General features: G+C 37.3%; 1 protein-coding gene across 6 annotated transcripts in view; it reads left to right on the top strand.

Moving 5' to 3' along the window:
* Positions 1-25,569, top strand: part of SGCZ (sarcoglycan zeta) — a 494,345-nt gene that overhangs the window by 145,028 nt on the left and 323,748 nt on the right. Inside the window, exon 1 of one of the 6 annotated variants that reach the window (XM_063336642.1) lies at positions 842-981. The exons of the other annotated variants lie outside the window; for them this stretch is intronic. Coding sequence (XP_063192712.1) covers positions 976-981 — 6 coding nt within the window. The 5' untranslated portion in view covers positions 842-975. Of the gene's footprint in view, positions 1-841; positions 982-25,569 lie in introns of those variants that run through there. 6 annotated transcript variants of the gene reach the window in all.

Here is a 25,569-nt window from a genome sequence, read left to right as displayed (position 1 = left end):
CAAAGTATGGTAGTTGTTCTCTAATGACAGATTTTTTTTTTTTTAAAGAATATGTAAGCCAGTATCTTGTGTTTTAGAACATAAACATTAGCGAAATGCTTTGCTATTTTAATCTAATGTTATTAGAAACATCCTAACTGTGTGGTTCAATTTAATCTTTATGTTATAACGTATTGGATGTTGTAAAATGAAAAAGTTGCTGTAATAAAAATATGCAAATATTAGATTGTACTTTTTTAATGTTTTAAACGCTGAAATGACTGACCAAAATGTGGATTTGGGTTGGTTATCTTTATTATAGCAGCAGGCAATGGCTATATATTTGAAACAGAAACTTGCACAGTATCTCTTTGTTGGTTTGTTCTTGGTAACTTGGCTGTGTCATACTCCGAGGCACAGGATTAATTTGAATTTTTGGACTTTGAGGCTTGGTTGCCTACTAGGAAAGTAAACCAGTCCTTTACTGCTGACCCAAATTACTCTGAGCTTTCCTGCAGATTTATCTTTCTTATGTAGCGCCGGAGCATAGATAACCTTAAAGATCCAGCACTGTCATATTACAAGCCATTTATGATAGATGATGATGCATTGGGCCAATTCTCAAAAGGGCAAAGTAAACTGTCTGGGTGACTAGAATACTACTTAATCTTTTATACTCTACCTTTTCATGACTGTCTGTGCATAGCAATCAGAATGGAACAGAATCGCCAAGTCACCTGCTCCTCAGATCAGAAGGTGATTGTGGCTTTGAGTAGATATTAAGCAGCCACAGCACTGCCTGGTCAGAAAGAGCAAGTGTACTAGCCTTTTACTTCTTGAAGACCTTGGTCCTCCTCAAGCGCTCCGGTTTGAAAGCTGGAAGAGAACGCTGTTGCTTCCCCGTGGACACCACATCACAAACTGCCTTGCCACATAAGCTGATATCATTCGTCGTAACATCTCTTCATAAGAATCTGTGAGCAGAGTATCAGGACAATGCAGGTGAGTGACAGAGTGCCAGCCTCAGTGATGGAAAGTGTTTCTTGTACTGTGCACTAGGAAAGGCAATTAATTTCTTTATTTTCTGGAAGTTATACCTGTAATCGCTTTTGCAATTAAAACCAAAGGCATGCTCAGTCTGGAATATTGTAATGTTAAAGTCTCTCCTGAAAAGTGAACACATGCGAACTTTCGTGGAGCTGGTACCTATTTAACTTTCCTTAAAGAAATAAAGAATTATGTGGATGCTTTGAAATACTAAGAATGAATGTAGTGCTTTGGAAAACTAATACTGTAGTTTCTGTGGAACAGGAACACATACCATGTTTGCTTCAGACTGTAATTAGATCCTAAAGATTATGGCTACTTCAGTGTGATTGATAAATATACTCTTTTCTTCAAGAGTATCTGAGGGCAGCAAGACAAGAGATGAATTGGTTAAAAAAAAATAATAAAATAAAATAATGAAATGACACGGCCTGCCTAAGCCGTAAGATTTTTGTCTGGATCATCAGCCAACAGCTGTTCAGAAAAGGTAGTCTTAATTAAATCTCTCACCAAATTCTGGGACTGCCTAGTGAATTGATTAACTTTTTTTTTTTGTAAAGCAGATTTGTAACTCAAATATTAAGTGGCAGTAAAGCAGCATGCTTTATAAAGGAAGGAATTTAAAAAAAAATATTCTGTAATTCTTTAAATGATATAGTGACATTCTGGATATTTCACAATGAGTTCACTGCCCAGTGAGAAACTTTATTCTACTATAAATTCTAAAATCTATTAGTTTGGGTTCGATTTTAAAAAGACAGCCAGCTGAACAGGAAGGATGACAGCAAGCACTGGGCCTTGGAGCTGCTGTCTAGAATACAAACCAGCCATAACCTACAACATGCACCAGGCCAAATTCTAGTTCTTTAGCATTAAATGCTTTGCCATACTTGCCCTCCCAACTCTCTCCAGATTATGCAGTTAAACTCTTAGCTTTAATACTTGTATAATATCTTTTGATACCTTGATAAAGTAGCTATTTTGGCAAAAACACTATCAGTATCAAAAAAAAAGCATCTTCCCAAAATTAATTCTTGATGAGTAGAGCATAATCCAGCTAAATTTTAGTCACTCACACATTTCCAGATTCCAGAATAGCTTGTATTTAATGCTATGAATGATGCTACAGTTTCCTTCCTCTTTCTTACTAGTGATAAAACCCAGTGATTTTTGAAGCGTAGCATGTGCAGGCTCTTTCTCTTCCTCTCTCTTCCCCGACCCCAGCCCGTGTTCCTCACCTTTTCCATTTGCTTGAGTGAGCTCAGGAGACCAAGAACTGTGTGAGAAATGTCCTAATCTGAAGGGACAGTCTGTTTGGCAAACTTCATTTCTTTGGGAATGCGGCACATATTGTGAAATAGGAGTTTATTATGTGAAATAGAATCACAGAATGTGTTGGGTTGGAAGGTCATCTAGTCCAATACCGTTATAGGTTTTCAGGTAGGCTTCAATGGTTGTTCTCTTCCGGGCAACAAAAATGTTTCTCTCATGTTTACAATTTCCTGAGTTGTTTAAGGGGTAATAAAAAAGGAATGGAAAACCTTAAAATAAGGTATTTCATCTCACCTACTTAACAAACTTTCTAAAGAAAGATACTGATCAGAAGTTATACATGTCATAAAATAATAAAAATCTATTTTATATCTAAAATGAAGGGCATGTAACAAATCCAATTTCTGCAGTGTGAATCATATGAGCAATTAGTTACTTTGGCAAGGATGTGATTTTAACTAATAATTTTATTGACTTAGTTTTGTGTACAGAACCCATTGAATTAAAAGGAAATTCTTTGGGTGAGTTTGGACCTTGCAAAATGCCAAGATTTCAGTTCATCGGTAACATCATAGATACGTTCAAATGCTTAACTATTTTACTTGACGAAACTACATACCTCAATATTGTGAAGCTCTGCCATTCTGGAGAAAATGGAGCTTCCTCTGAAAAAGTAAACTAAAAAATGAGGTGTTGGAGAACCCCATTGCGGTTAACATATTGGCTCTTCTCTGCATGAATGATCTGGTGTCCAGGAATTATTCTTTATGCTTTAGCAGCTCCTTCAATAAGAGGGTCTCTCTAATCTGTGTTACTGCTGTTTTAATGAAATCAGTGGAACTTGATTGTGTCTAGAGCTTCTTACCAATGTCAAATTTGGCTGAGGCTGGACAATGACTTTAGGGTGGTGTTTTTTGGGATTTTTTTTGAAAGCAGCTAGGGAAAGGACTTGGCACATCACTATCACTTCCTTAGGAAACCAACCTAAGAAACATCCGTGTACATTCTAAATGTAAGTAGTAGCAAGCTGCAGGAAAAACTGAAGACAACTTTTTCATCAGTAATTCTTCACTGGTATTTCTTGGAGAAAATACAGCATACGTGTGCAGCAACAGCCGTATCAGGAAGAGAATTATTTTCAATTAACTGTAATAACAGGGCTTCAGAAGTCTGAATAAAATAAAATGTAGCCCTAAGTATGCATGCATTCTGTGTCTCGTCGCTTTGATTATGCACCTATGCTGTATTTTTTTTAACAGTGGCAAGCTACTGTCACGCACTAACTCCAAACGTAGTGAGTAGACGAATTCTTAAACACTCGATTTCTTTTTAGATGAGCATTTTGGAAGAGTTGTTCATTACAATGCATGGTATGAATGCTGTGAAGCATTTTGTTTAACAGAAAATACCTCAGCCGTTTGGGTATTCCTGAAAACACAGTGCAAGTGAAGAGTAGTTCTACTGTTTCTACATTCTGTTGCGTCTGTTTTCGCTTGCTAATTAATATTGATTTGTATTTATGTTTGCTTATTCTACAGTAGCAGTGCATAATCTGTATGTCTGATAGCAGCGTAGAGATAATTTTACACATTTGACTTGTTTTACAGCACTAACTTCAATATGCATACTTTTAAGTCAGCGATTGTTTCACGTGAAGCAGCATGTGGACATAAGAGTAAAAGCAATATATGACAACAACCTGATTTCAGAGTCTTTAATTGGACAACACAGGTTTAAAAGAAACACCAATGGTTTTGATTTTGAATAATTTTCTAATTAGTACATGACATTTTTATAACTTTGGGGATTTCTATGGGTATTATGAAGTCTTAGAATTGCCATAAAATAATTATAAATAGTAGTTAAGGTATTATTGCAAAGATGAGAAATATTTTGTTAAAATAACAGTTCGAAACCGTGGTTAATGGGCATGGGGAATTTAGCTCATATGGTTTTCAGGACACTTAAAATGTAGGTTAATATTTGATTAAAAGTATTTTGTTTAGTTGCTTAATGTTATGTTTTAAAACCCCTTCTCACTAATATAAACAGATGACCTAGATGCATCTATGTCTGTGAGAAGTACCTTCTGCTTGGTCATATAAATATTTAAAAGAAACTTCAGAGAAATTTAAACGAATGCAGAACTAGGAAAGGCACAAAAAGATGTTGCAAACAGAAACTTTATTATTTGATGAAAGTACTTTATATGTATCTAGAAAGATGGGTAGGTGCGTTGCTTTCATAGAAATGAAGAAAGCTAAAAAGTAGATACTGATCTATACAAAATTACTCATACAGCATTTGCAGCTTGTAAGTAATAGAAGAATAGAATAACTGGGAACTATTCATTACAACATGTAATTTTGCTTTGGATTTCATCAGTATTGCCTTCACCCAAGGAAGCTGTGACAGAACTTTAACCTCAGATTTTTGGTCCCCCAAAAGCTTCTTATTAAAACTGAGAGTAATCTTGAGCTTCTGAAGCTGGATTTGTTATCATTTGTCCAGATAAATTCCTGGTAAGATTTTTTCCAATCTGAGTGAGAGATGAACTGACTTGTGCTCAGATTTAATTTCTCTTCCAAAATCAAACAGGAATTTGCAGTGCTTTACACAGATTACAAAGCGTGTATTGTGAGTAATGGAAATCTCGACTTCAATCCTTATTTGCAAAAGCATTTGCGTTCAAGACATTACCCATGCATGCTTATTTGAGTAAGTGAAACCTGCCTTGAGGTGGCAATGATACTTTTATTTCTTTGTAAACTTACTCTGAAGAATGTGGGTACGTGGGCAGACCTCCCTTACCTAGCTTAGATTCCACCACTCTGATGCAATGCTAATGACACAGAGCCCTGTGCGTGCTGAGAACCACCTTAGGTTTTACAGCCCGTGCTGGAATTACCGTTTGGTGCTAGAAGGATCTGAGTCAGGAAATTAGAGCTAGCCTGAGTATGTCTGTAGGATTCCCCCCATCAATTTATCTTTTATTTGTCATAGGATAGCCTTGGTACCCAAGGTTAGTTTGTATTAGTGGTATATTTTTGATATCGGAACTCGTTCAGTAGAGATACCATCCTTGCTAATGACAGATTTTGCTTTGCTTCTGCTCTTTTCCTATTGTTTACAGTACATAGACCGTTGTTTCATCTGGAAAGATCAGACGTACATACTTAATTTCTGAACACGGAAAGGGAAAGAATAGTTCTGATGTTGATCAGTGTTTTTTAGAGAAGAACAATGCTTTGGAAAAAATGTTTGCCTCATTTATGTTCTTATGCTCCAATTTAAGTAAATTGTTTTTTAACAATTGTTACAATTTGTAATTGTAACAATTTTTGTAAATTGTTTCTTACGCACTTTATAAGCTTTTTTTTTTGCTCACTTTATGAGGGTGTACTTTTTAAAGTACACTTTTCAATTATGCTGAACATAAAATATTAGCACATTTTGTCATTTGTAGAGCTTTCAAATACTATTGTATGTCACATGTCACTAGTTCTCAGCATTTGCCAGTGCCAAAAATGAATTCTGAGAGACATAATTTCATAGAGATTTAAGGAGGTCCGGAATGTATTCAGTGACCATCTGTCACTACGTGCGCAGCAAGCTTGACTTCTGAGCAGCCGATGTTCTTCCCAGGAGGAACGGGAGATGTGGCCTGGCTGTGGAATTAAACCGGTTGGCTGGTGCAGAAGACAAGGAAGGGAATGGGCACCGAACTCTTCAAAGCTCAGGGATTTTGATGACTCCTGGCGGAGCCAGAAGGTGGTTTATGCATGACTCCAACCAAATAAAAGTGGGTTTTGTTTATTTGTTTTCTCTTTTATTCTCTGACCTGTTGATACGACAGGCTATATGAAATGAAGGGAGTCTCCAATCATTTCTACAGGTCTCTTCCACTAACTTTTTGAAGGTTCTGTGTCCAACCTGTAAGCTGCTTCATTAGCAGAACTAGAACAGGGATACATATAGCAATTAACACTATTAGGTAAACTTCGTCTCAAATTAAAATCAAATGGATGTACGTTTCATGTATGATCTATATGAAAAAAATGCTAAAATACCAAATACCATTTTCATGAAAATTAGTACTTTCCATCCAACAGGTGGAAAAAAAATATGCAAGTCTTACAAAAAACCATCCTTCCCCTCCCCCGCCAGTTAGTCAAAATTTAAATTAAAGACTGCTGGAATGTATGCTCATTATATTGCTAGTATGTTTTAAGCAGCATAGCGAGGAAAATTTGAGGTAAGCTTGCTTAAGGTGTGCAACTTTTAACTCTTCCTGAGCATTACATTCTGAGGAAATAACTTTTTTTTTTTTTTATTTTAAAAAAAGACAATCCTATAAGCTCAGTAATTAGGACAAGGAAGGGAACTCTTTGCTTATTTTACTCAGGTCAGGATACAATGATGCTTCAAAATGAATAATATTTTACTGTTAAAATAGAGGGAAAATAGGCTTCACAATAAATTTTATTTTCAGCTGTAAATGAAATTTGCATGTTTGTTAGTCTTATTTATTCCAATTTAGAATTTGCAGGTTTTTTTGGGGGGGCTACTTCTTTTTGGTTAGCATGTTTTTACTTTCTCATTGCTTTCATTGATTCCTTTATTAACGGTTTTTATTGTTTGCTTTGATTTGTTAGATTGTATGCAAGTGCATGCGGTACCATGAAAAGGTCTCATGTCATCATCCCGTTTATACAACAGTTTTCACAATATCTTTTATGAATAATTTAGTTTGTGTCTGAAACTACTGAGGATAATGGCAATATATATCTTGCACTCTTTTAATTAAGTACGAAGCAGTAGCCTTATGGAAAGTATTCACAGTAGTTCCAGTATTTAAGGTGAGACTATTTTCCAGTTTTAGCGAATAGGACTAATCGTTGTGGAACTTCAATACACTAAATAACTCTGACTTGTTTTTTAGTTTAAAGGTAAAAGCTACTGCTTAGTTAAATCATTAAATCCATGAATCCCGAGAAGTCTTAGTCTGCAGTAGAGGTTCACTGTTTCTGTATTTTTGATTCTAATCACTGATATTAATGCTTAGTAATTGCATGCTACTTTCTCAAGCCATTACTTATGTCTTAGATAACAGTTCCTCTAGATGTTTCACAGACTGAATTTTATGACTTTAAACCTTGATGCTTCATATTTTGATAAAACCAGAGTTCTGAAATGGCTGAAAGCCTGGAAGTAACTTGATTAGCGAAATAGAAATATTTGAGAGTTGTCTCATTTCTTTTGCAGTTCAAGTTTGTTGAGGCTTTTACTTGAATGAACTCTAGCATGTTTAACTAGATAACATGGGATCAGCTAGTATATTACACTTGATTACATGCAAAAGCCTCTAAAACATCAGATGGAAATGTAGTATGTTACTATGAATCACTGCCTGTTCTTTCTGTTAACAATAGAGCATTAAATGAGACAAGATGGACGCCTACTGTGTATACTGGGTTAACTGATAAAAGCGTGTTTGAGGACTGCTGCTGCATGAGCTAACACTGTTTTGTGGTGAAAAATGTTGAGGCTGCTCCTTCCATTTGCATTCCCACTGCCAAATTTCAAAGTATTTTTATCATATATTAACAAACCATTTATTCACAAAATTTTCCCTTGGAATTATTTTTCCTTTCATCTCAAGGTGGTCTTTCTCTCACTCAGTAGAATTGTCTTTCTCTGTCCCATCCCTGTAGGGGAAATATAATTTTATTTTGGCCTGCCTCTCTCAGCCCTTCCTGGCCTGAAATTATATTGGCAGTTGCACTGGCCACAGCCCTCTTGTGAGGCTTCCCTACTGTCAATTTGCTTTTTGTTTCACCTAGTAGAATGTGGTGGCTTTGCTGCATTTTTCATTATAAAAGTAATCTCATCCATGAAGTATCTTTTTCTTTAAAAAATCATCTTTTTCTTTATTGCTTTGCCTATGATCCATTTAAAAATTCTGTTCAGTCTCTGTTAACAGATCTATAACCTCGGAAAATATTTTTCTAGCCCCTCTCTGATGGTGTTCTCTCATCTCATCCCCATCTCCTTTCAGGCATGCTAAAAGGAGTGATATAATCAGAATTAGGGAGATTTGAACAAAGTGTTGAGGTCTCTGTGATGATAACTCTGGGACCATTACCCAAAGGCTCATCTTGCTCTCCTCTGGGTGTTTTACATTCGCATACAGAGACACGAGTACATCTCATCTGAGCTGTCAAAAACCCACCTGCTTCTTAACGTAGCTCTAGGAAGAAAGAGCCATTAGAGCTGAGACTGCTAGCAGGCAGCATATTCAGAGAATCATAGAATGGCTGGAGTTGGAAGACCATTTAGTTCTAACACCCCTGCCATGGGCAGGGACACCTCCCACTAGACCAGGTTGCTCAAAGCCCCAAGCTGGCTTTGAACGCTTCCAGGGATGGGGCATCCACCTCTTCTCAGGGCAAACCTATTCCAGAGTAAAGAATTCTTCCTAATATCTAATCTAAATCTACCCTCTTCCAGTTTGAAGCCATTACCCCTCATCCTATTGCTACACTCCCTGATCAAGAGTCCCTCCCAATCTTTCCTGTAGGCCCCCTGTAAGTACCGAAAGGCTGCTATAAGGTGTCCCTGGAGTCTTCTCTTCTCCAGGCTGAACAGCCCCAACCCTCTCAGCCTGTCCTCACAGCAGAGGTGCTCCAGCCCTCTGATCATCTTCATGTCCCTGCTCTGAACCCACTCCAACAGGTCCATGCCCTCCTTATGTTGGGGGCCCCAGAGCTGGATGCAGCACTCCAGGTGGGGTTTCACCAGAATGGAGCAGAGGGGCAGAAGCACCTGCCTCAAACCTGCTGGCCATGTTTCTGCAAGCAGCAGAACTGCATCCCACCTGATCATGTATCTGACTCATTGTGCAGCGTGAAGGCTTTGCAGCATGCATTCAGTGGTATGACTAATGGTGTGTTTTGCTTGTTTTTTCTTTCATCCTTTCCCTAAAAAGACAATTATGTGCATAGCAAGGTGCTTTCTCCTGCAGTGTATTTTTCTAACATTTTATTTTGCGTTCATCATCTTCCCTCCTCCACTCCACAAAATCACTTCTACGTCAAACAAATTGGGAGATTTGTGACATTCCTTAATTGCTGAGAATGTTAATACTAGGGTATTGAACTGGTTCCCGTGAAAGATTCAGAAAATAGAGTAGTTAAAGATTTCAAATGTAATCTCTACGTTGTTATTACTGATTGCCTTGAAAGCAAGACCTGATAATGCTGAACAAGGCTTAATACCTTAAGAAACACAGTGTTATGTTAAATTGCATTTCAGTTTTACCCTGACTATTGTACACAATTTGAAAGATTACTACAACATACGGAGTCATATGGTTTGTTCATGATTCTAAAGTGCAGATCATAATGATTTTTGCTCACCTTCATGAAAGAATGCAGAATATCCAAAGGTGCCAAAGGTGGCAATCTGATAGGATTATGGCACATCTCAGATAGGGCCACATGCCTGGCCTTGCACTGCTGCAGTTAATCATGCAATAAATCTTTCACTGTCATCAGCTAATGGATGACTTGCATCATGGGAACAATGGGGAAAACGGCAAAATAGTCCTGCCATCTTTGTACGTTCACCAGGGAGAGCAAGGAGGTTCCCTGTCGCAGCTCTGCTTGTTCCTGTAAGCAGCCCAGTGCATACACAACAAATTTTCTCTTGAGTCCTCCAAAGCTGGAGAGAAGTCGAGGTGCTGCCCAGCAGCCAGAAATGTGTCTTCTCCCTTCACTTCTTCCCGTTTCAGCTCCACCACAAGATGCGTTTATCCCTCTGACTTGACGTTATCTGGGCAGTATGAGGCAGTGCAGGACTTGGGAGAAAAAGGCTCATACTCCTCTATTCAAACCCGGTTTGTATTCATGCTGGGTAGTCTCTGCAAAGTAAGGCTAGAGCCTATAGCAATAAACAGCAAACTTTCTAATCCACTAGCTCCAAACACTTCCACCCGACCCATCTGCTACGAAAACAATACTGTTTGCCACACATATTTGCACATATTTGATACTGTGAAATTACACGTGGCTGAAAGACTATTGATTTTCTTTTTTCTATGCTTGTTTTGATTCCCTAGAACAATACATTGTACATAATGTTTTGGGGTTTGTCTCTTCTGGGAGTCCATGCTTTTTCAGATCAGACTGAGTAATTTTGAAAGTTGCTGCTGCCTTATTGATTTTCTGCCCAAATCCATTTTGCTAAGTAAACTGATATAGGAAGTAGGGCTTGAGATCATCTCACAGGCACAATAACCAAGCCCTACCCCTTTCCAAAACACCAAAGCTTTTATAATCTTTAAAACTGATTTGTATTAGACCTTGGTGACCTGTAAAATAGGAAAACCTCAGATCTGCTGGGTAAGATGGGATAAAAATAAATAAGTTTGCAAACCCATTTTCCCTTGCTCACTGCGTCCTTGCAGGGGCGAGTCCTTTTCTGTGGGCTTCCTCCCAGTCACCTCAGCACTCGCCAACTGCAGAATTCCTGAGGAAAGACCTTTCTATCCACCCCCAGAGAGACCCAGCGTGTCCACACCTCATCCTGCAGCAAACAAGCCAGCCCTCTGTCCGTTCCTCAGGGCCTGCTGCCTCTCTGGTACTAGAAGGTTCTACCAGGCCAGGGGCTCCATGCTCCCTCCGGGCTGGGGTGCAGCTGCCGCAGCCAGCCCTCCTCTCCCCCGCCCCCCCGTCTCCTTCACTTAAAACCTCTCTTATGACTCTGGCTGCTCACCCTTGCTCCCTGAGGACCAGGATGGAGCCTTTCTGTGGCAGGATGGTGAGTCAGGGAAGTGAAGGGGTTGGGGGGTGCTATACTTTTTCCAGCGAGTGAGTGTGTGGTCTGGCTAACGGCTGCCAAAATGGCTGCCAGGGCTGCAAAATGGCTGCCAGGGCAGGTGAGGCACCTGCTCTCCTAGGCCTGTTTGTATTCCTGTAATGCCGCCTTTATTTTTTCCGGTTGCTGTGCTTCCTGCCCATCTGCCAGCAGTGGTGGAGCGGGTTAGAGCTTCAGTGCATAGGTGGAAAGGGGCGGTCGGCCGCACAGGACAACAGGGGCACGAGGGCAGCATCTGAGTCCAAGACTCAGTAAGTGGCAGGTTTTAGGTTCTTTGTTGTGTTTTTCTTTCTCATAATAAGAGCAAGCAAAAAAGCAATTACCAAGCAGTTTGCAGTAAATTAAGTTCACGTTGTTCTTTAGACTGGACTTCCCTGGCTTCTATGCCTTTCTGGAGAGAAGTAGCTCGCAGAGTTAAATCATCTCCTTTCAGGTGCTTTTCTAGGGAGTACCCCATTGCAGCGCCTTTACAGACAAGTAGGTCTCCATTGCCAAGTGTCCTGGTTCCGGCAGGGACAGGGTTAATTCTCCCCAGGAGAGCACCCAGGGCTGCCGGGGGAGAGGGCAGGAAGCAGGGGAAGCTGCCGCTTGGAGCGGGCTGGGGGGTCCCGGGTGCGGTTGGTGAGCGGCGGGGAGCGTCAGTTCCGTCATCGTGTTTGTATGTTCCTCTGTCCGTGTTATTGTTGTTGTTTTTTCTTGTTCCCTTTGCTGTTCTGTTAAACTGCCTTTGTCTCAACCCAGGAGTTTTGCCTTTTTCTTCTGATTCTTCCCGTATCGGGAAGGCCCGAGCGAGCGGCACGTTGTTCTTTGTTGCCGTCTGAGGCCAAACCGCGACACCAAGTTACTGCGTCGTGGCGATCGGGCCTTTTTTCATGCTCATGTAGAACAGTTCAGGAAGAAAGAAACCATTCATAGAGTCTGGGGAATAAATACTCCCCGTCCCAAATGGGGTTAGCTCAAATGAGGTATGGTTTATTCGCCTAGGGTTGCAGGGATGTGCTATGTCACGTTTTGCTTCATACAAATGATAAACATTGTAAGATTCTGTGTGAAAGTTTTGTAATAATGCTGGATATTGATTTCTACATTTCCCATAGTATAAACACACATTTACATTGCAACGCTAAAACCCCCACACCCCATTGATGAACAGTGTTTTGCATAGTATCTGCATGGTGTTTTCCTGGCTTACTTGTGTGGTGGGTAATATCTCTAACTTCTGAAAAGAAGTTTATTTGTGTTCCGTGAATAGTGGCTTAGGAATTTCATGGCATTTAATTCCTTTTGATTTTACTTACAACGAGGTTTAATGAGTTTTGTGAGTTTTGGTATCTCCTGGATTTGGGAGCAATACTGCTGTGTAAAAATTCAAGTCATAGGAGGACTATTATTAAATTTTATAGTGGTGTTTTTCTTGGATTAGAAAACTATATTACCAGGGATCCATTTGATCATGTTATCTGATCTCTTGTATAAAGGACTGCAGAATTCTCGGAGTAGTTTGGTTAAACTAGTATGTATCTCTTAAAGAGACCTTGATTTAGAAATTACTTGATTTGGTGCTTTTTAATTAATTAAAAATAACTTTATAAGCTAATAATTTAATCAACTTTTACTAAATGAAAGTATCGATAATGGTGTGTTTATTAGAAAAGTATAAGGTTATAATTCTTTCAAACTGAGAATGTTTGCGTTCTTGGCAGTGGGGTGCAGGGATTAAATACCTTATTTTCAGACCTAAAGAAAAATTGTCTATGCCATGTGCTATAATAAGGCCTTTGTCTTATGCAGTGTATTTTATTTTTTTTACCAAATCAGGATAGCTTTTGCAACAATAAGTTGTTTTCAAAAATATAAAAAATGGTTCTATGTATGTTTGTTACCCAGCATCAATGGTAAGAGACATTCTTGCTTATTTACATGAGCTTGCTTTTTGAAGTACTAATTTTCTGTGGGTTCGTGTTTGAGATCTTACCAGCAAAATTTTGAGAAATAGGACTTAAGATGCAATTATGCAATTATGTATATAGAATTGAAACAAATTATCAAATTTCTGTGCATTAGTGGATAACTTCATGAAATCATTTTCCTGAATGTGCTGTTGTGCAGAAGGTATGGAAGAACATACCAGGCCAAAAAGGTTTGTAAGAACTCTCCAGTTGTTTCTCTAGGTAGGCTTCCGGTTGGCACAGTGTACAGCTTCCTTTTTTAAATAGCTGTTTAGAAAGCTGCTTGCTACTTCAGAAGCTTTAAGTGAAGCTATTTTTAAGGCCAAATCTATGATTATTAAAAAAAAAAACACCCAAAACAACAAAAGCAAAACAACAAACCATCAAACTGCGACCTGAAAAAGTATAGTGGCTTTGGGTAAAGGATGGAGAAATCTGCCTGGAGACATTGATGGCACTGCTACTGTGTGGAGTGTGACAAAGGCAAGTGAATATGGGTTACAATCAGAAAGGATATATTTTACTTGCTGTCCTGGGTGATATCTATAGATACAGGTGTTTTGATTTCAAATATACTTGCTTTATTTGTAAGCTGTGTAGAACTAACATAAATGAAGACAAGAACAGACTGTGAAATTGAAATAAAGGAGACAAGGAAAGACAAGCGTGGATTTCTAATGCTATTTTCTGAGTTTGGATGGAGAAATTTACTTTTGTGGATGAGATTCTGGTTCAGGTGATTTCATAATTTCTTCTGACAGACCTTCGGGGAAGGATTTATGGTGTGGTGGGAGGGACTCTAGTTTTTCCATTGCCATGCTATTGTCCTGTAACATATCTGCTCTGTACGGTTATATAGGAAGCCATGCTCAGCTTCAGCAAAGTAGGAAGGAAAAATCATGACTGATTGCAGGCCAGAGACAGAAAAGTTGTTTTTCCAGCTACTGGAGGAAAAAATGAGAATACCCTTCAGGATTCTCACCTAAGGTTTAACAGCTGCTCGTTTCAGTGAAAGCCTAAGCGTTACATCAGTGATGGGTTTGGGTCAAACGAATGGCCTGGGTCCTTGCTTTGATGAAAGTCTACTTTATAAAGACTGGAAGGAAGATAGACTTGAGGCAGCCAGGGTCCAGCATCAGGTGGGTTCTTCCTTAGTGGTTAGGGAAGAGAAACTGAGTGTGAAGCAGGTGACTAGCTGGCACCTACTGCTTGACCATGAGACTATATTTGTTTTGACAATCTGTAGTACGATGTATGAGGAGAAGGTGGACTGTGGTCACTTCAAACATTTTGATTTGTGAATTTCGTAAGCCATTCACTTTTCTAATGACTAGAAATGTGTTTGGCCCTTAAATTCTTTTAATATGATTAATTAACAGTAGGTATAATGTCATGATGTCTTTAAGTACTTGCGCTGCTTTTAAATGTAATTCCTTATATGAAAAATTATTGTTCTATGAATAAAATAACTTTTTGTCATTTTGTTCACTTATGTATGGGACTCAGATTTTTGTTAATCAGCTTCGTATCTCTTTGTGCCCTGGCTGCCCAGCAAACATAAATTATCTGTCTCCCTCTCCCTCCTCTCCCATTTTAAATGCAGTGACAAAACTATTCATCCAAACCCAGGAGCTACGTAGAACAACCATCTACCCATTCAGAACAGCTTTCTTTTCTATTGATTGGCAACTGCACTCTTTTATAGCACAAAGCACACAGTAGCATTTCCTTTTACAGACTGAAATTATGTCATTATTTACATGTTTTCGTTTTTCTCTTTTTCTCAAAAAGTAATGAGTGCAAAGTTGTGTTGTGCATTGTAATACTGTTGGTAGCACTGAGCTAGGCAACCTTTTTGCATTACTGAGAGGAAAAGCATGTCTTTGTATTCATTATTGCTTAATTTTGATAGAGAATATCCCAGAGAGCTAATTTTCTGGTAGTTCAGAAGTGTTCATTGGAACTTATCACTGCAGCTTCACAGGGATTAGCAAAGGTTGGACCTCAAAACCAACGTGGGTAGTATACATAATATTCTGCTGCAGTGAACTGCAAGTAGTGCCGCGTGTGTTGACTTTTAATAAGAATTAGTGTGTTTGTCCTCAGCTGTTTAAGGATTGTCGGTATCATATGTTAAAAGGGAGAAGTTATAATATGAAAGGCACTTTATGTCACTTCTACATTTGTTTTGTCAAGAAAAACTCTAAAAGTAGTTTGAAAATTTTGTAGCAGCTTTTAATGAGAACTGCCGTTACCAGCTGAATTTTCCCCACTTCTCAGGGACTTCATGTATGTATTGTGTTGCAACTCTGTGTAAAGGACTAACTAGTTGGTATCCTAATCTCGGGGCATGAGGTTGTGCCAGGGCAGTCCCTATGAATGAAATGCTTCTCTCTAGGCCAGGAGCACAAACCAAGTCAGAGTTGGGTATAACCAGCTGGCTTGGCCTGCTGCATTTTCAGACAGAAGCTTTAAAATCCCCTGTCCTGACCATTGTCTGCCCCTATTACCAACACCACGTCCTGGCACTGACAGTATTTACGCGCTGCAGCTCCACTGAAACCCAAGTGCTCCAGTGCTCTTAGAGAACAGCGGAGAAGGCAGTGAACTGGTGCTGTGAGATGCCCTGGTGCGCCAGGTAAATCTGTGCTCAGTATGTCTGTTGTCAGGCGGTGCCCGAGATATATAGAAACAAACGCCACTTTGCCATGAAGTTGCCATAAAAACATTAAGCATCATTAAAAGAATAATCCTGTTCCTCTTAACTAAAAAGCATAGTATATATTTAGGAAAAGTGAAAGTGGCTTGGTATATGTTAATTAACATTTTTGTAGAGGCACAGGATAAATTCAAGGATACTTAAATATACAAACTGCTTTTTAACTACCAGTTCAGTTTTTTATGAGAAATTGCGTTATGAAAGTTACAAAACAAAACAGTCTTACCACCTGGGAGCTGAATTCTAGTAGTTTGTATGTAACAAGCAAGCTGTATCAAGGCAGCGTTTTGCCCGATATGTTTTATGCTTCCTAAAGACTATTTGAAACTATTTCTCATAGAAATCGCAAAACTCTTAAATAAAATCACATGATTAAATAACTTTGAATAGCTTGCTAGCATTTGTTTTTGAACCTTGTTAGCTTGCATGGCTGGAACATGTTTTGTGTTTCGGACACCTGTGGCCACCACAACTGTGTTTAGGAGATAGCTCGTGGGGTTTTATATTAAAGCAGGTGTTCCTCTGGTGTTTATTCTCAATTGCTCAAATTTACGTGTGACAGTGGGATTGGCTGCTGAGCACCAGGATTGAGGAAACATAAAAAGCGGGCATAAAGCTATGATTTCAATTGAATGGATCCATCAAATATCGCTTTGAATTTGGAGTGAGTGGGAGGATTTGTACATTGCTGCATAAACCTTAGGAATAAGCTTTGGGCAGGAAATCTAATTATCAATATTTATATCAAGAATTGCCATTCTGAAAAGTGCTTTTTTATAATATTACTGTTTTACGAGGAACGCAGTCCAATCCTTATATACCAGTATAAAACTGCAGTACTAAGGAGAAGAAAACTACTTAACCCCCCCTCCCACAAAACACCAGCAAATCAAAGTTCTAGGATTATGTTAATGAATTAAACATTAAGCATGACACTGTTTTTAAATGCGCATGATTAGATTGAGATTAATTGGAAAGAGAAAATAGCATAACAATGTTGATCCCTTGAGAAAACAAGGCTGACATTTAATACAGCTTTTAAGTAAGACAAATCAGTTTTATTGTTTATCATGCGTGTTCTATAACCATTAGCACACTTGAAAAATGGAAAAATTCTTGTGGTTGTAAGAATTTTAAGCTTCTTTATTCATCTCCACCATACCTCTTCCAGTCCAGGAAGAATATTATTTTTGCTTGTGAACTGAGATTTAGGAAAAACAGATTATGAGGTCTGTGGGTAGGTCTAGCCAGCAAACGATATGTCATACGTTATAGCAGGTAGTAGTAGTGGTGAGATAAAGTGGTATGTAATTCAAAACACACTGACAACCCAAATATGCCACAACATCCTGATGGACATTTTTTGGCCAGGTAGCCAGCTCAAGACCATATCACCATGGTATCTTTCCCACTGACATTTCTGTTAATAATGTTACTCATGCTACAGATAAGCCTTACATTGTAGATGTATGTTTTGAAAGACTGTAGTCGGTCTCTGGATTTCTCGCATCTGAGTCTGGGGCCTTGATTATCAGGCAACATTCCTTTCTTATTAACACATAGTATATACTGTTTCATTTCTAAAATGCAATATCCGGCATTATCTTTGTTACTTGCAATGGCTTTTGACAGAGACTTACTTCTCCCTAGCTGATGAAGTCACAGTGAAATTGCAGATGACTAAAAAAAAGAAGTGAAAGGGAGTCCAGAAATAAAGGGGTGCGGAAAAAAACGTGCAACTTTTTTTTTTTTTTTATATTCAGTTCTTGAATTTAGGATCTCGTAACACTAGACTGTGGTCTCTGCTTTAGTTTGAATTCCATCTATGATGAATTTGTATACTTCTTGATTAGAATTGAGTTCACCAAAAATTCTAGTTTATGTCCAGCATTAGTTTCTTGTAAATGATTTGTGTATATTTTATCAACTATTAATATTGAAGTGAAAATTTCAGTAACTTGCTACCATTATGAGTTGTTATTGTCTAAGGAAGATAACTGAAAAATGTCCTAAGGCTGAGCAACTGTGAATAATAGAGATGAAAAAAATAATAGCAAGTTAGTGGTATTTTGCACAGACAATTTTGCCACAGATGGTAAAAAACCCTATGTATCTTGTAATGGGTCTTATCTGGAGCAATGTTCTCTGCTTCATAAAAGAAGCTTTAAGCATTTACATGTGAGCCTTCATGACTCTGCACTTTTTTCACTTTGTACCTTCCTCGGCTGCAGAGCCTACACATAATACTGTTGCAGACGAATGTACATCAGAGTTGAATGCAAACTCTGTTTTGTTTTCTCATGTTTCTCCTTTCATAGTTCCACCAGTAAGGTAAAGATGTATGCCTAGTATTACTCCTCAAAGAATTTTTTCTAACTTTGTTTCAATGTCCGTAAGAACTGAGTGAACGCAGCTGTTCATGCTTTCTCAGTTTTCTACTAACATGGGCAAAGTTGCATATTTATTGGAGAAAACCAAGAAGTCTGGCTATATGTGTTTGTCTAGTTTACAGACACGTGTGTGTACTCTTAATTATTATATATGGATATACATATTTGTACGTATTTATATGTGCATTCATACCCTTTACCACTGCCTTTTAATTTGTACTGCTCGACTCTGTAAAATCATGCTAAATTTCTATACTCCTTCATCATATTTTACTTCATGGTAAAAAACTAATATTTTGTAGTTCAGCATGTACATATGAGTTTTTATTGATTAAAAACTTAAGGAAGTTTTTAGAAGTAAGGAAATTTTAAGAAACATGTAAGGAAGGATCTTTGTTCCAACATGTATTGAATAGAACGGAGCACAATGCCACAGTCCTGCTCAGAACTTTACAGTTTGGGCATGTAAACATAACAAAATGCATATGGCTTTATGACGTGTCTGTTTGGTTTATTCCTACTAAAAGTGTATTTCAATATTTATGAATTATTTCATTAATTTATGCAGGTTATAACTGCCTTTTGCTGTTACTTTCCCATAATGGTGAAATTTTTTTAAATTAATTTCATCAAGTAAAACAGTCAATTTCCAAAAAACACCAAAATCCATGCATTTCAGATTCAGGGCGTCTTAATTCTTTGTCTCTCCGAATGTGCGTGTGTATGTGCCTACACATAAAAAGACAAAAGCTGTTTAATGCCATGTTGAAGGCAATTGATAGAGTGTTTAATTTCATTTGGTTGTGAATAGCTTGAGTCTAAAAAATGAAAAAAAGTTAATGTTATTTGATACGATATTAGATGTGGTATAATGATACTAGAATAGTGAAAAACTCTCCTATCTGCAGAGTACGGTCTCACCTTACAACATGCAGTGTGCCAATATTGTTATTCTTGTAAAAGGAATTAAATTCAAACTTTTCGCTTATGTATTGACTCTCTGTTATCATCACTTTTATCTTGTTAGGCTGAGATGGTTTGTTTCTTGTTGCATGTATATAGTAAGCCCAACTGTGATATAGCTTTCTGGGTGTAATTATCTATAAGCAGCAAAGTTTTTCAGATTGTTAAGAACAGTGCAGTAAGGACTCTTTTGGCTGCCGACCAGTCCAGTAAGCACCCTTTTGGCTGCTGACTGACTTTTTCACTTTGCAGGGTTTTTTAAAACTTTTAAAATACCTAGCTTGCCATATACACGTATTTATTTCGAATCAGAAACAGTTTTCTCTGCCAAAAATATTGTCAATTTACTCATTTTGACTAATATCTTCTGTCCAAAACAGATGCTAAGAACATAGTAGTAGAACCCCAAAAATGCTAGAAAATAATTTGACAACATCAATGAAAAGACATCATTAAATCAAAGAAATATAATCCATGGCTTAAAATACGTGTTTATTGTGTGCAAGTGCAAAACCTACCTGGGAAGGTAGGTAAGGACGTGATTGCGTTTCTGATGAAGGAATCCGTGATACTGAAACATGCAGCTAGCCCTCAAATTGAGACGAGAATTTCGATTATGATGCTGTAGCTGATATGGTATTTTAGATTATAGAAGTTAGAAGCGTAAGAAAGTTCAGAGATTGTGCTATTTTATTTTTCTCATTATATTAGCAAAGTCATTTCAAGGTACTAGGTTCCAAGTCTGCAAGTCTAAAAGATGTTGGAATACTGGGAAGCGCCCAGGAAAACACTCACAAACAACGATTTGAACTCAGGAAAGTATGTCTAATAAGGAGACTTTGGAAGTTGTCTTGATTTATGAAACAAGATTACTTTAAGATTCTAGGGAGAAAGGTATATGGCAGAATATGGTTCTGGAATCTAGGATAAAAAGTTGGAAAGAGATTTGAGATTCAAAAGCTTAGGAGAAACTGATCCAAATCATAAATAAGCTGATTATTTTGAATTGAAGATAGCATGCCTGCAAGTGTGAGGGAGATTCCATTACTTTTAGAATCACAGTGAATTTTGCAAGAACATATTGTATATGGGATGCAGTAATTAAGGCAAATTATTTTCTATGGCATATGTTTTGCAGAAGGTTAGACCAAGTGATCTTGGCATGGCCTTTTAATGTAGAATACAACCTATTTAATGAGATGCGTATTGTGGTACTACACAAAGGAAGTACTTTTCCTGCATCTTAGAAAAAGAAATTATAAAGTATGTTTCTCTTTATTATTCTGTGCTTGGCACAGATAATAAATTATGGTAAATTGTATTTTGGTGTTTCTTGCTACAGTTGATTTGGCCAATAGATAATTGAGAAGGGCAGATTGATGTTAGGAATATATGCAGACCTGATGCAGTTATCTTAAGGAAGTAACTGTGAGGAAACAAATAGAAAATACAAAATTCTGCGCACCTTTAGTTGTTTGGTTCTCATTAAAAATCAACAATGTCCAAAATATTGAATAGTCACTTGACCTTTTTGATAAAATCGATATGCCCGCAGTCAGATACTTAGTAAATTTATTGGAATTCCTTTTCATCAGCAGATTTACCTTCCCACCTGTGTTCAGAGAATTAAAAGGGTAGATAAGGTCACATGTGCATGTGTTTCATAGTTGCTGATATATGAGGTATTAAGTAACAGAACTATATCTTATCTGACAAACAATGGTATAGAAACATTAGGATTAGCAATTACATTGTATTTATTTCTGAGCAATTATATCCTTAAATTTATCAGTGATATTCTTTTTCCTTACAAAGTTTCATTGTGGCGTCTGGATTTCCCCCTTTTTTTTTTTTTGCTAATGCTTGAACTCCTGTCACACAGCAGCCAGTATTTTTAGCTACTAGACATCAGTCATTTTTTCCGAGTGATAAATTTTTTTTTTTTACAGGCTGTCCATCGGAAGAGTTAAACTGCTACTATAGATAGCTGATACTGCACATGCTGTGAAATTCACAGTACGGCTTTATTACATGCAATAATTATATGAAGGAAATATAAACTTGACCGTCTTTATAGAAAAAGACTTTTATTTTTCTCGTTACCAAATCATATCCATCTTTCATTCAAGGGAATGCACAAGTAAGTGGTTCAAATTCATTGCATGGTTTGGTAACCAGATAAAGAATTGTGGCTACTGAGATGGGATAAAAAAATTTATTCCTGTTTAGTCAAATTCTGTGGAAGTTCAACAAGAACATATTGTCTTGTACTGTTCACATTTATATGAAGGAACATCGGAATTCTCAGATTAGTAATGGATGTTCAACACTGTAACAGGATTCTGTATGTATTTTCAGAAATGCATTTTTATATGTAGACATAGAAGATACATCTGTGCATTTCTGTATGAAATACATTTGAAAGAATTTTTATGAGAAAATAGTTGATAGGATTGGAGATAACTAAATATGGAATTATATGATTAATTTTAATAATCTAGCTTTATCTGTTTTCAGTTTTTTGTTACAAGGAAAAATATACACATGGAATGCATTTTAATACATTTCTAATAGTTCTGTGCTAATTGTACTTTGATTAAAGTAGTGGGGTCGGAGAAAACACTTTACTCCTCTTTATATACAGGGTAGAATTATTGATACAATTTGCAGATTAGTGATGGACATAGTAAACAGCACTTGTTCTCTTCATAGAGAAAATGAAAATGTTTGTTCAGGACTGAATACCTACATGTACTGTATGCAGTTCAACTCTCCAAAAATATTACGTTAGTTTCGTGGTTGTCAAGTATATTGACAACAACTTCAAATTCATTAGCTCAGTCCAGGGATGCTGCTAAATGGTACAACAAGGAATTCAATGCTCTACTGAAGATCTGATCAGGGTCATGCATTGACCTGTATTGTGGGACTGAAAGCAGTTTCTTTTGAGCTCTGTTTGAATGTGAGATAGATTGACCTATAATGCCGATACTTAAACTACGAATTTCGCTATTGGATTATTGTATATTCCAGGGATAGCACTGAACAGCATGCCTTAAGCTAGGGCACAATTTAATTTTTATGTGGAGTTCTTAATTTTTTACATACTTGGTGTCAGTGGTGGAACAAGCATACGTGGTATTAAATTGTTTCCAGCCTGTGAAGAGTGAGCAAATCAACAGGACTACATTTAATGTTGCCAGCAATAGGTAAAGGTTGGTTTGCAGTAGACCTTTTCTAAAAAGTGGCAAAAATCTATCCCAATTGCAGGCTCCATATAGAAATTTTATAGTGGTTAATGTGAAAAAATCATATGATTTATATAGTATTTTATAGTAACTGTTCATTTCTAAATCAAAACCTTGCAAATATATATAGTCATGTAACATAACATGTTGGCAGTGTCAGCTGATTCCATGTATCTACTGCTCTTTAGAAACTTTCTTACATGGTAGGATAATATTATTTTGTGAACAAGTCTAAAATTGCAGTGGTATACTATGAAATCTTAGAGACGTCTTAGAAAGAAGTTTGTTTCAAATGGCAGTAAGTGAACTGAAAGAAAGAAGCTGGTAACATGGATGCTCCGAATCACTTACTGGAATTGACTATTTGAATTTTTTTTAACTGAAGACACAGAAGGAATTTATGTGCCCGAATTAGGCATGTAAACTTGCCAGGTAAAGAGAAATGACAGAATATAAATGTGTTTAAAACAAAATCCAAAGCAACTGCAGTATCTAATGACATCAGCAAACATAAGGAAAAATTGCGATGAGCAACTCTGGGAGATGAAGTAGTGTTTGGAAAGTGAATAAATACCTGGAAAAATGGAAAGGTTATGGGAGCTAGATATGAGTATAAAAGAAGCTGGATACATTTTTGATTTATAAGGAAAGTGAATAGTAGAAGAATGTATCAAAAACTATTAAAAAAAAAATCACAATGAAATATTGTGTGAAGTTGTATGACAATGGTGAGTATTTCCAGGAGTTGTAGAGAAATGGGAGAGCTTCAGGGGTGCTTTATAAGGCTTAACATGAATTATAAGCAACTCTTTTTTTTGGGGGGGGGAGGGAAGAGGGGGGAGGAGCAGAGGGGGCTACGACAATCTGGATTTAATTAGTCAATCGTAGCTTTGTTTGAGTAGGAAAACCCATTCTTCACTGAAACGTCGTTTCTAGTTAGTCATGTTAATGCTGGGATGGAGCTTTTCTGAGGAGGACCAATGAGCCCAGACTCCGCAAGTCAGCAACATTCCATGGCCCTGTGTAAAGGAAAGACGGCAGGCAGAAGAAAGGGCAGGGATCAGATGCTAAGCAAAAAAACTTGTCAAGTGATAGAGTTGAGAGTGGTGAGTGGGTGGGATCCTAATTCTACCCTTACAACGTTGTAGTCTACAGTACTGGGAAGTTCTGCGATGGTCTGTAGGAAAGTAAGTAGAATTGTGAGCTCAAGATGAGGATAAGGCCAGGAAGTAATTGCAAGTAAGGCAATTGATAGAGTGTTTAATTTCATTTGGTTGTGAATAGCTTGAGTCTAAAAAATGAAAAAAAGTTAATGTTATTTGATACGATATTAGATGTGGTATAATGATACTAGAATAGTGAAAAACTCTCCTATCTGCAGAGTACGGTCTCACCTTACAACATGCAGTGTGCCAATATTGTTATTCTTGTAAAAGGAATTAAATTCAAACTTTTCGCTTATGTATTGACTCTCTGTTATCATCACTTTTATCTTGTTAGGCTGAGATGGTTTGTTTCTTGTTGCATGTATATAGTAAGCCCAACTGTGATATAGCTTTCTGGGTGTAATTATCTATAAGCAGCAAAGTTTTTCAGATTGTTAAGAACAGTGCAGTAAGGACTCTTTTGGCTGCCGACCAGTCCAGTAAGCACCCTTTTGGCTGCTGACTGACTTTTTCACTTTGCAGGGTTTTTTAAAACTTTTAAAATACCTAGCTTGCCATATACACGTATTTATTTCGAATCAGAAACAGTTTTCTCTGCCAAAAATATTGTCAATTTACTCATTTTGACTAATATCTTCTGTCCAAAACAGATGCTAAGAACATAGTAGTAGAACCCCAAAAATGCTAGAAAATAATTTGACAACATCAATGAAAAGACATCATTAAATCAAAGAAATATAATCCATGGCTTAAAATACGTGTTTATTGTGTGCAAGTGCAAAACCTACCTGGGAAGGTAGGTAAGGACGTGATTGCGTTTCTGATGAAGGAATCCGTGATACTGAAACATGCAGCTAGCCCTCAAATTGAGACGAGAATTTCGATTATGATGCTGTAGCTGATATGGTATTTTAGATTATAGAAGTTAGAAGCGTAAGAAAGTTCAGAGATTGTGCTATTTTATTTTTCTCATTATATTAGCAAAGTCATTTCAAGGTACTAGGTTCCAAGTCTGCAAGTCTAAAAGATGTTGGAATACTGGGAAGCGCCCAGGAAAACACTTACAAACAACGATTTGAACTCAGGAAAGTATGTCTAATAAGGAGACTTTGGAAGTTGTCTTGATTTATGAAACAAGATTACTTTAAGATTCTAGGGAGAAAGGTATATGGCAGAATATGGTTCTGGAATCTAGGATAAAAAGTTGGAAAGAGATTTGAGATTCAAAAGCTTAGGAGAAACTGATCCAAATCATAAATAAGCTGATTATTTTGAATTGAAGATAGCATGCCTGCAAGTGTGAGGGAGATTCCATTACTTTTAGAATCACAGTGAATTTTGCAAGAACATATTGTATATGGGATGCAGTAATTAAGGCAAATTATTTTCTATGGCATATGTTTTGCAGAAGGTTAGACCAAGTGATCTTGGCATGGCCTTTTAATGTAGAATACAACCTATTTAATGAGATGCGTATTGTGGTACTACACAAAGGAAGTACTTTTCCTGCATCTTAGAAAAAGAAATTATAAAGTATGTTTCTCTTTATTATTCTGTGCTTGGCACAGATAATAAATTATGGTAAATTGTATTTTGGTGTTTCTTGCTACAGTTGATTTGGCCAATAGATAATTGAGAAGGGCAGATTGATGTTAGGAATATATGCAGACCTGATGCAGTTATCTTAAGGAAGTAACTGTGAGGAAACAAATAGAAAATACAAAATTCTGCGCACCTTTAGTTGTTTGGTTCTCATTAAAAATCAACAATGTCCAAAATATTGAATAGTCACTTGACCTTTTTGATAAAATCGATATGCCCGCAGTCAGATACTTAGTAAATTTATTGGAATTCCTTTTCATCAGCAGATTTACCTTCCCACCTGTGTTCAGAGAATTAAAAGGGTAGATAAGGTCACATGTGCATGTGTTTCATAGTTGCTGATATATGAGGTATTAA

The sequence above is a fragment of the Chroicocephalus ridibundus genome, chromosome 5 (assembly GCF_963924245.1).
Source record: "Chroicocephalus ridibundus chromosome 5, bChrRid1.1, whole genome shotgun sequence".
Taxonomy (NCBI): domain Eukaryota; kingdom Metazoa; phylum Chordata; class Aves; order Charadriiformes; family Laridae; genus Chroicocephalus; species Chroicocephalus ridibundus.
Note: the sequence above shows the minus strand (reverse complement) of the source record. Positions and strands in the feature narration are given on the sequence as shown.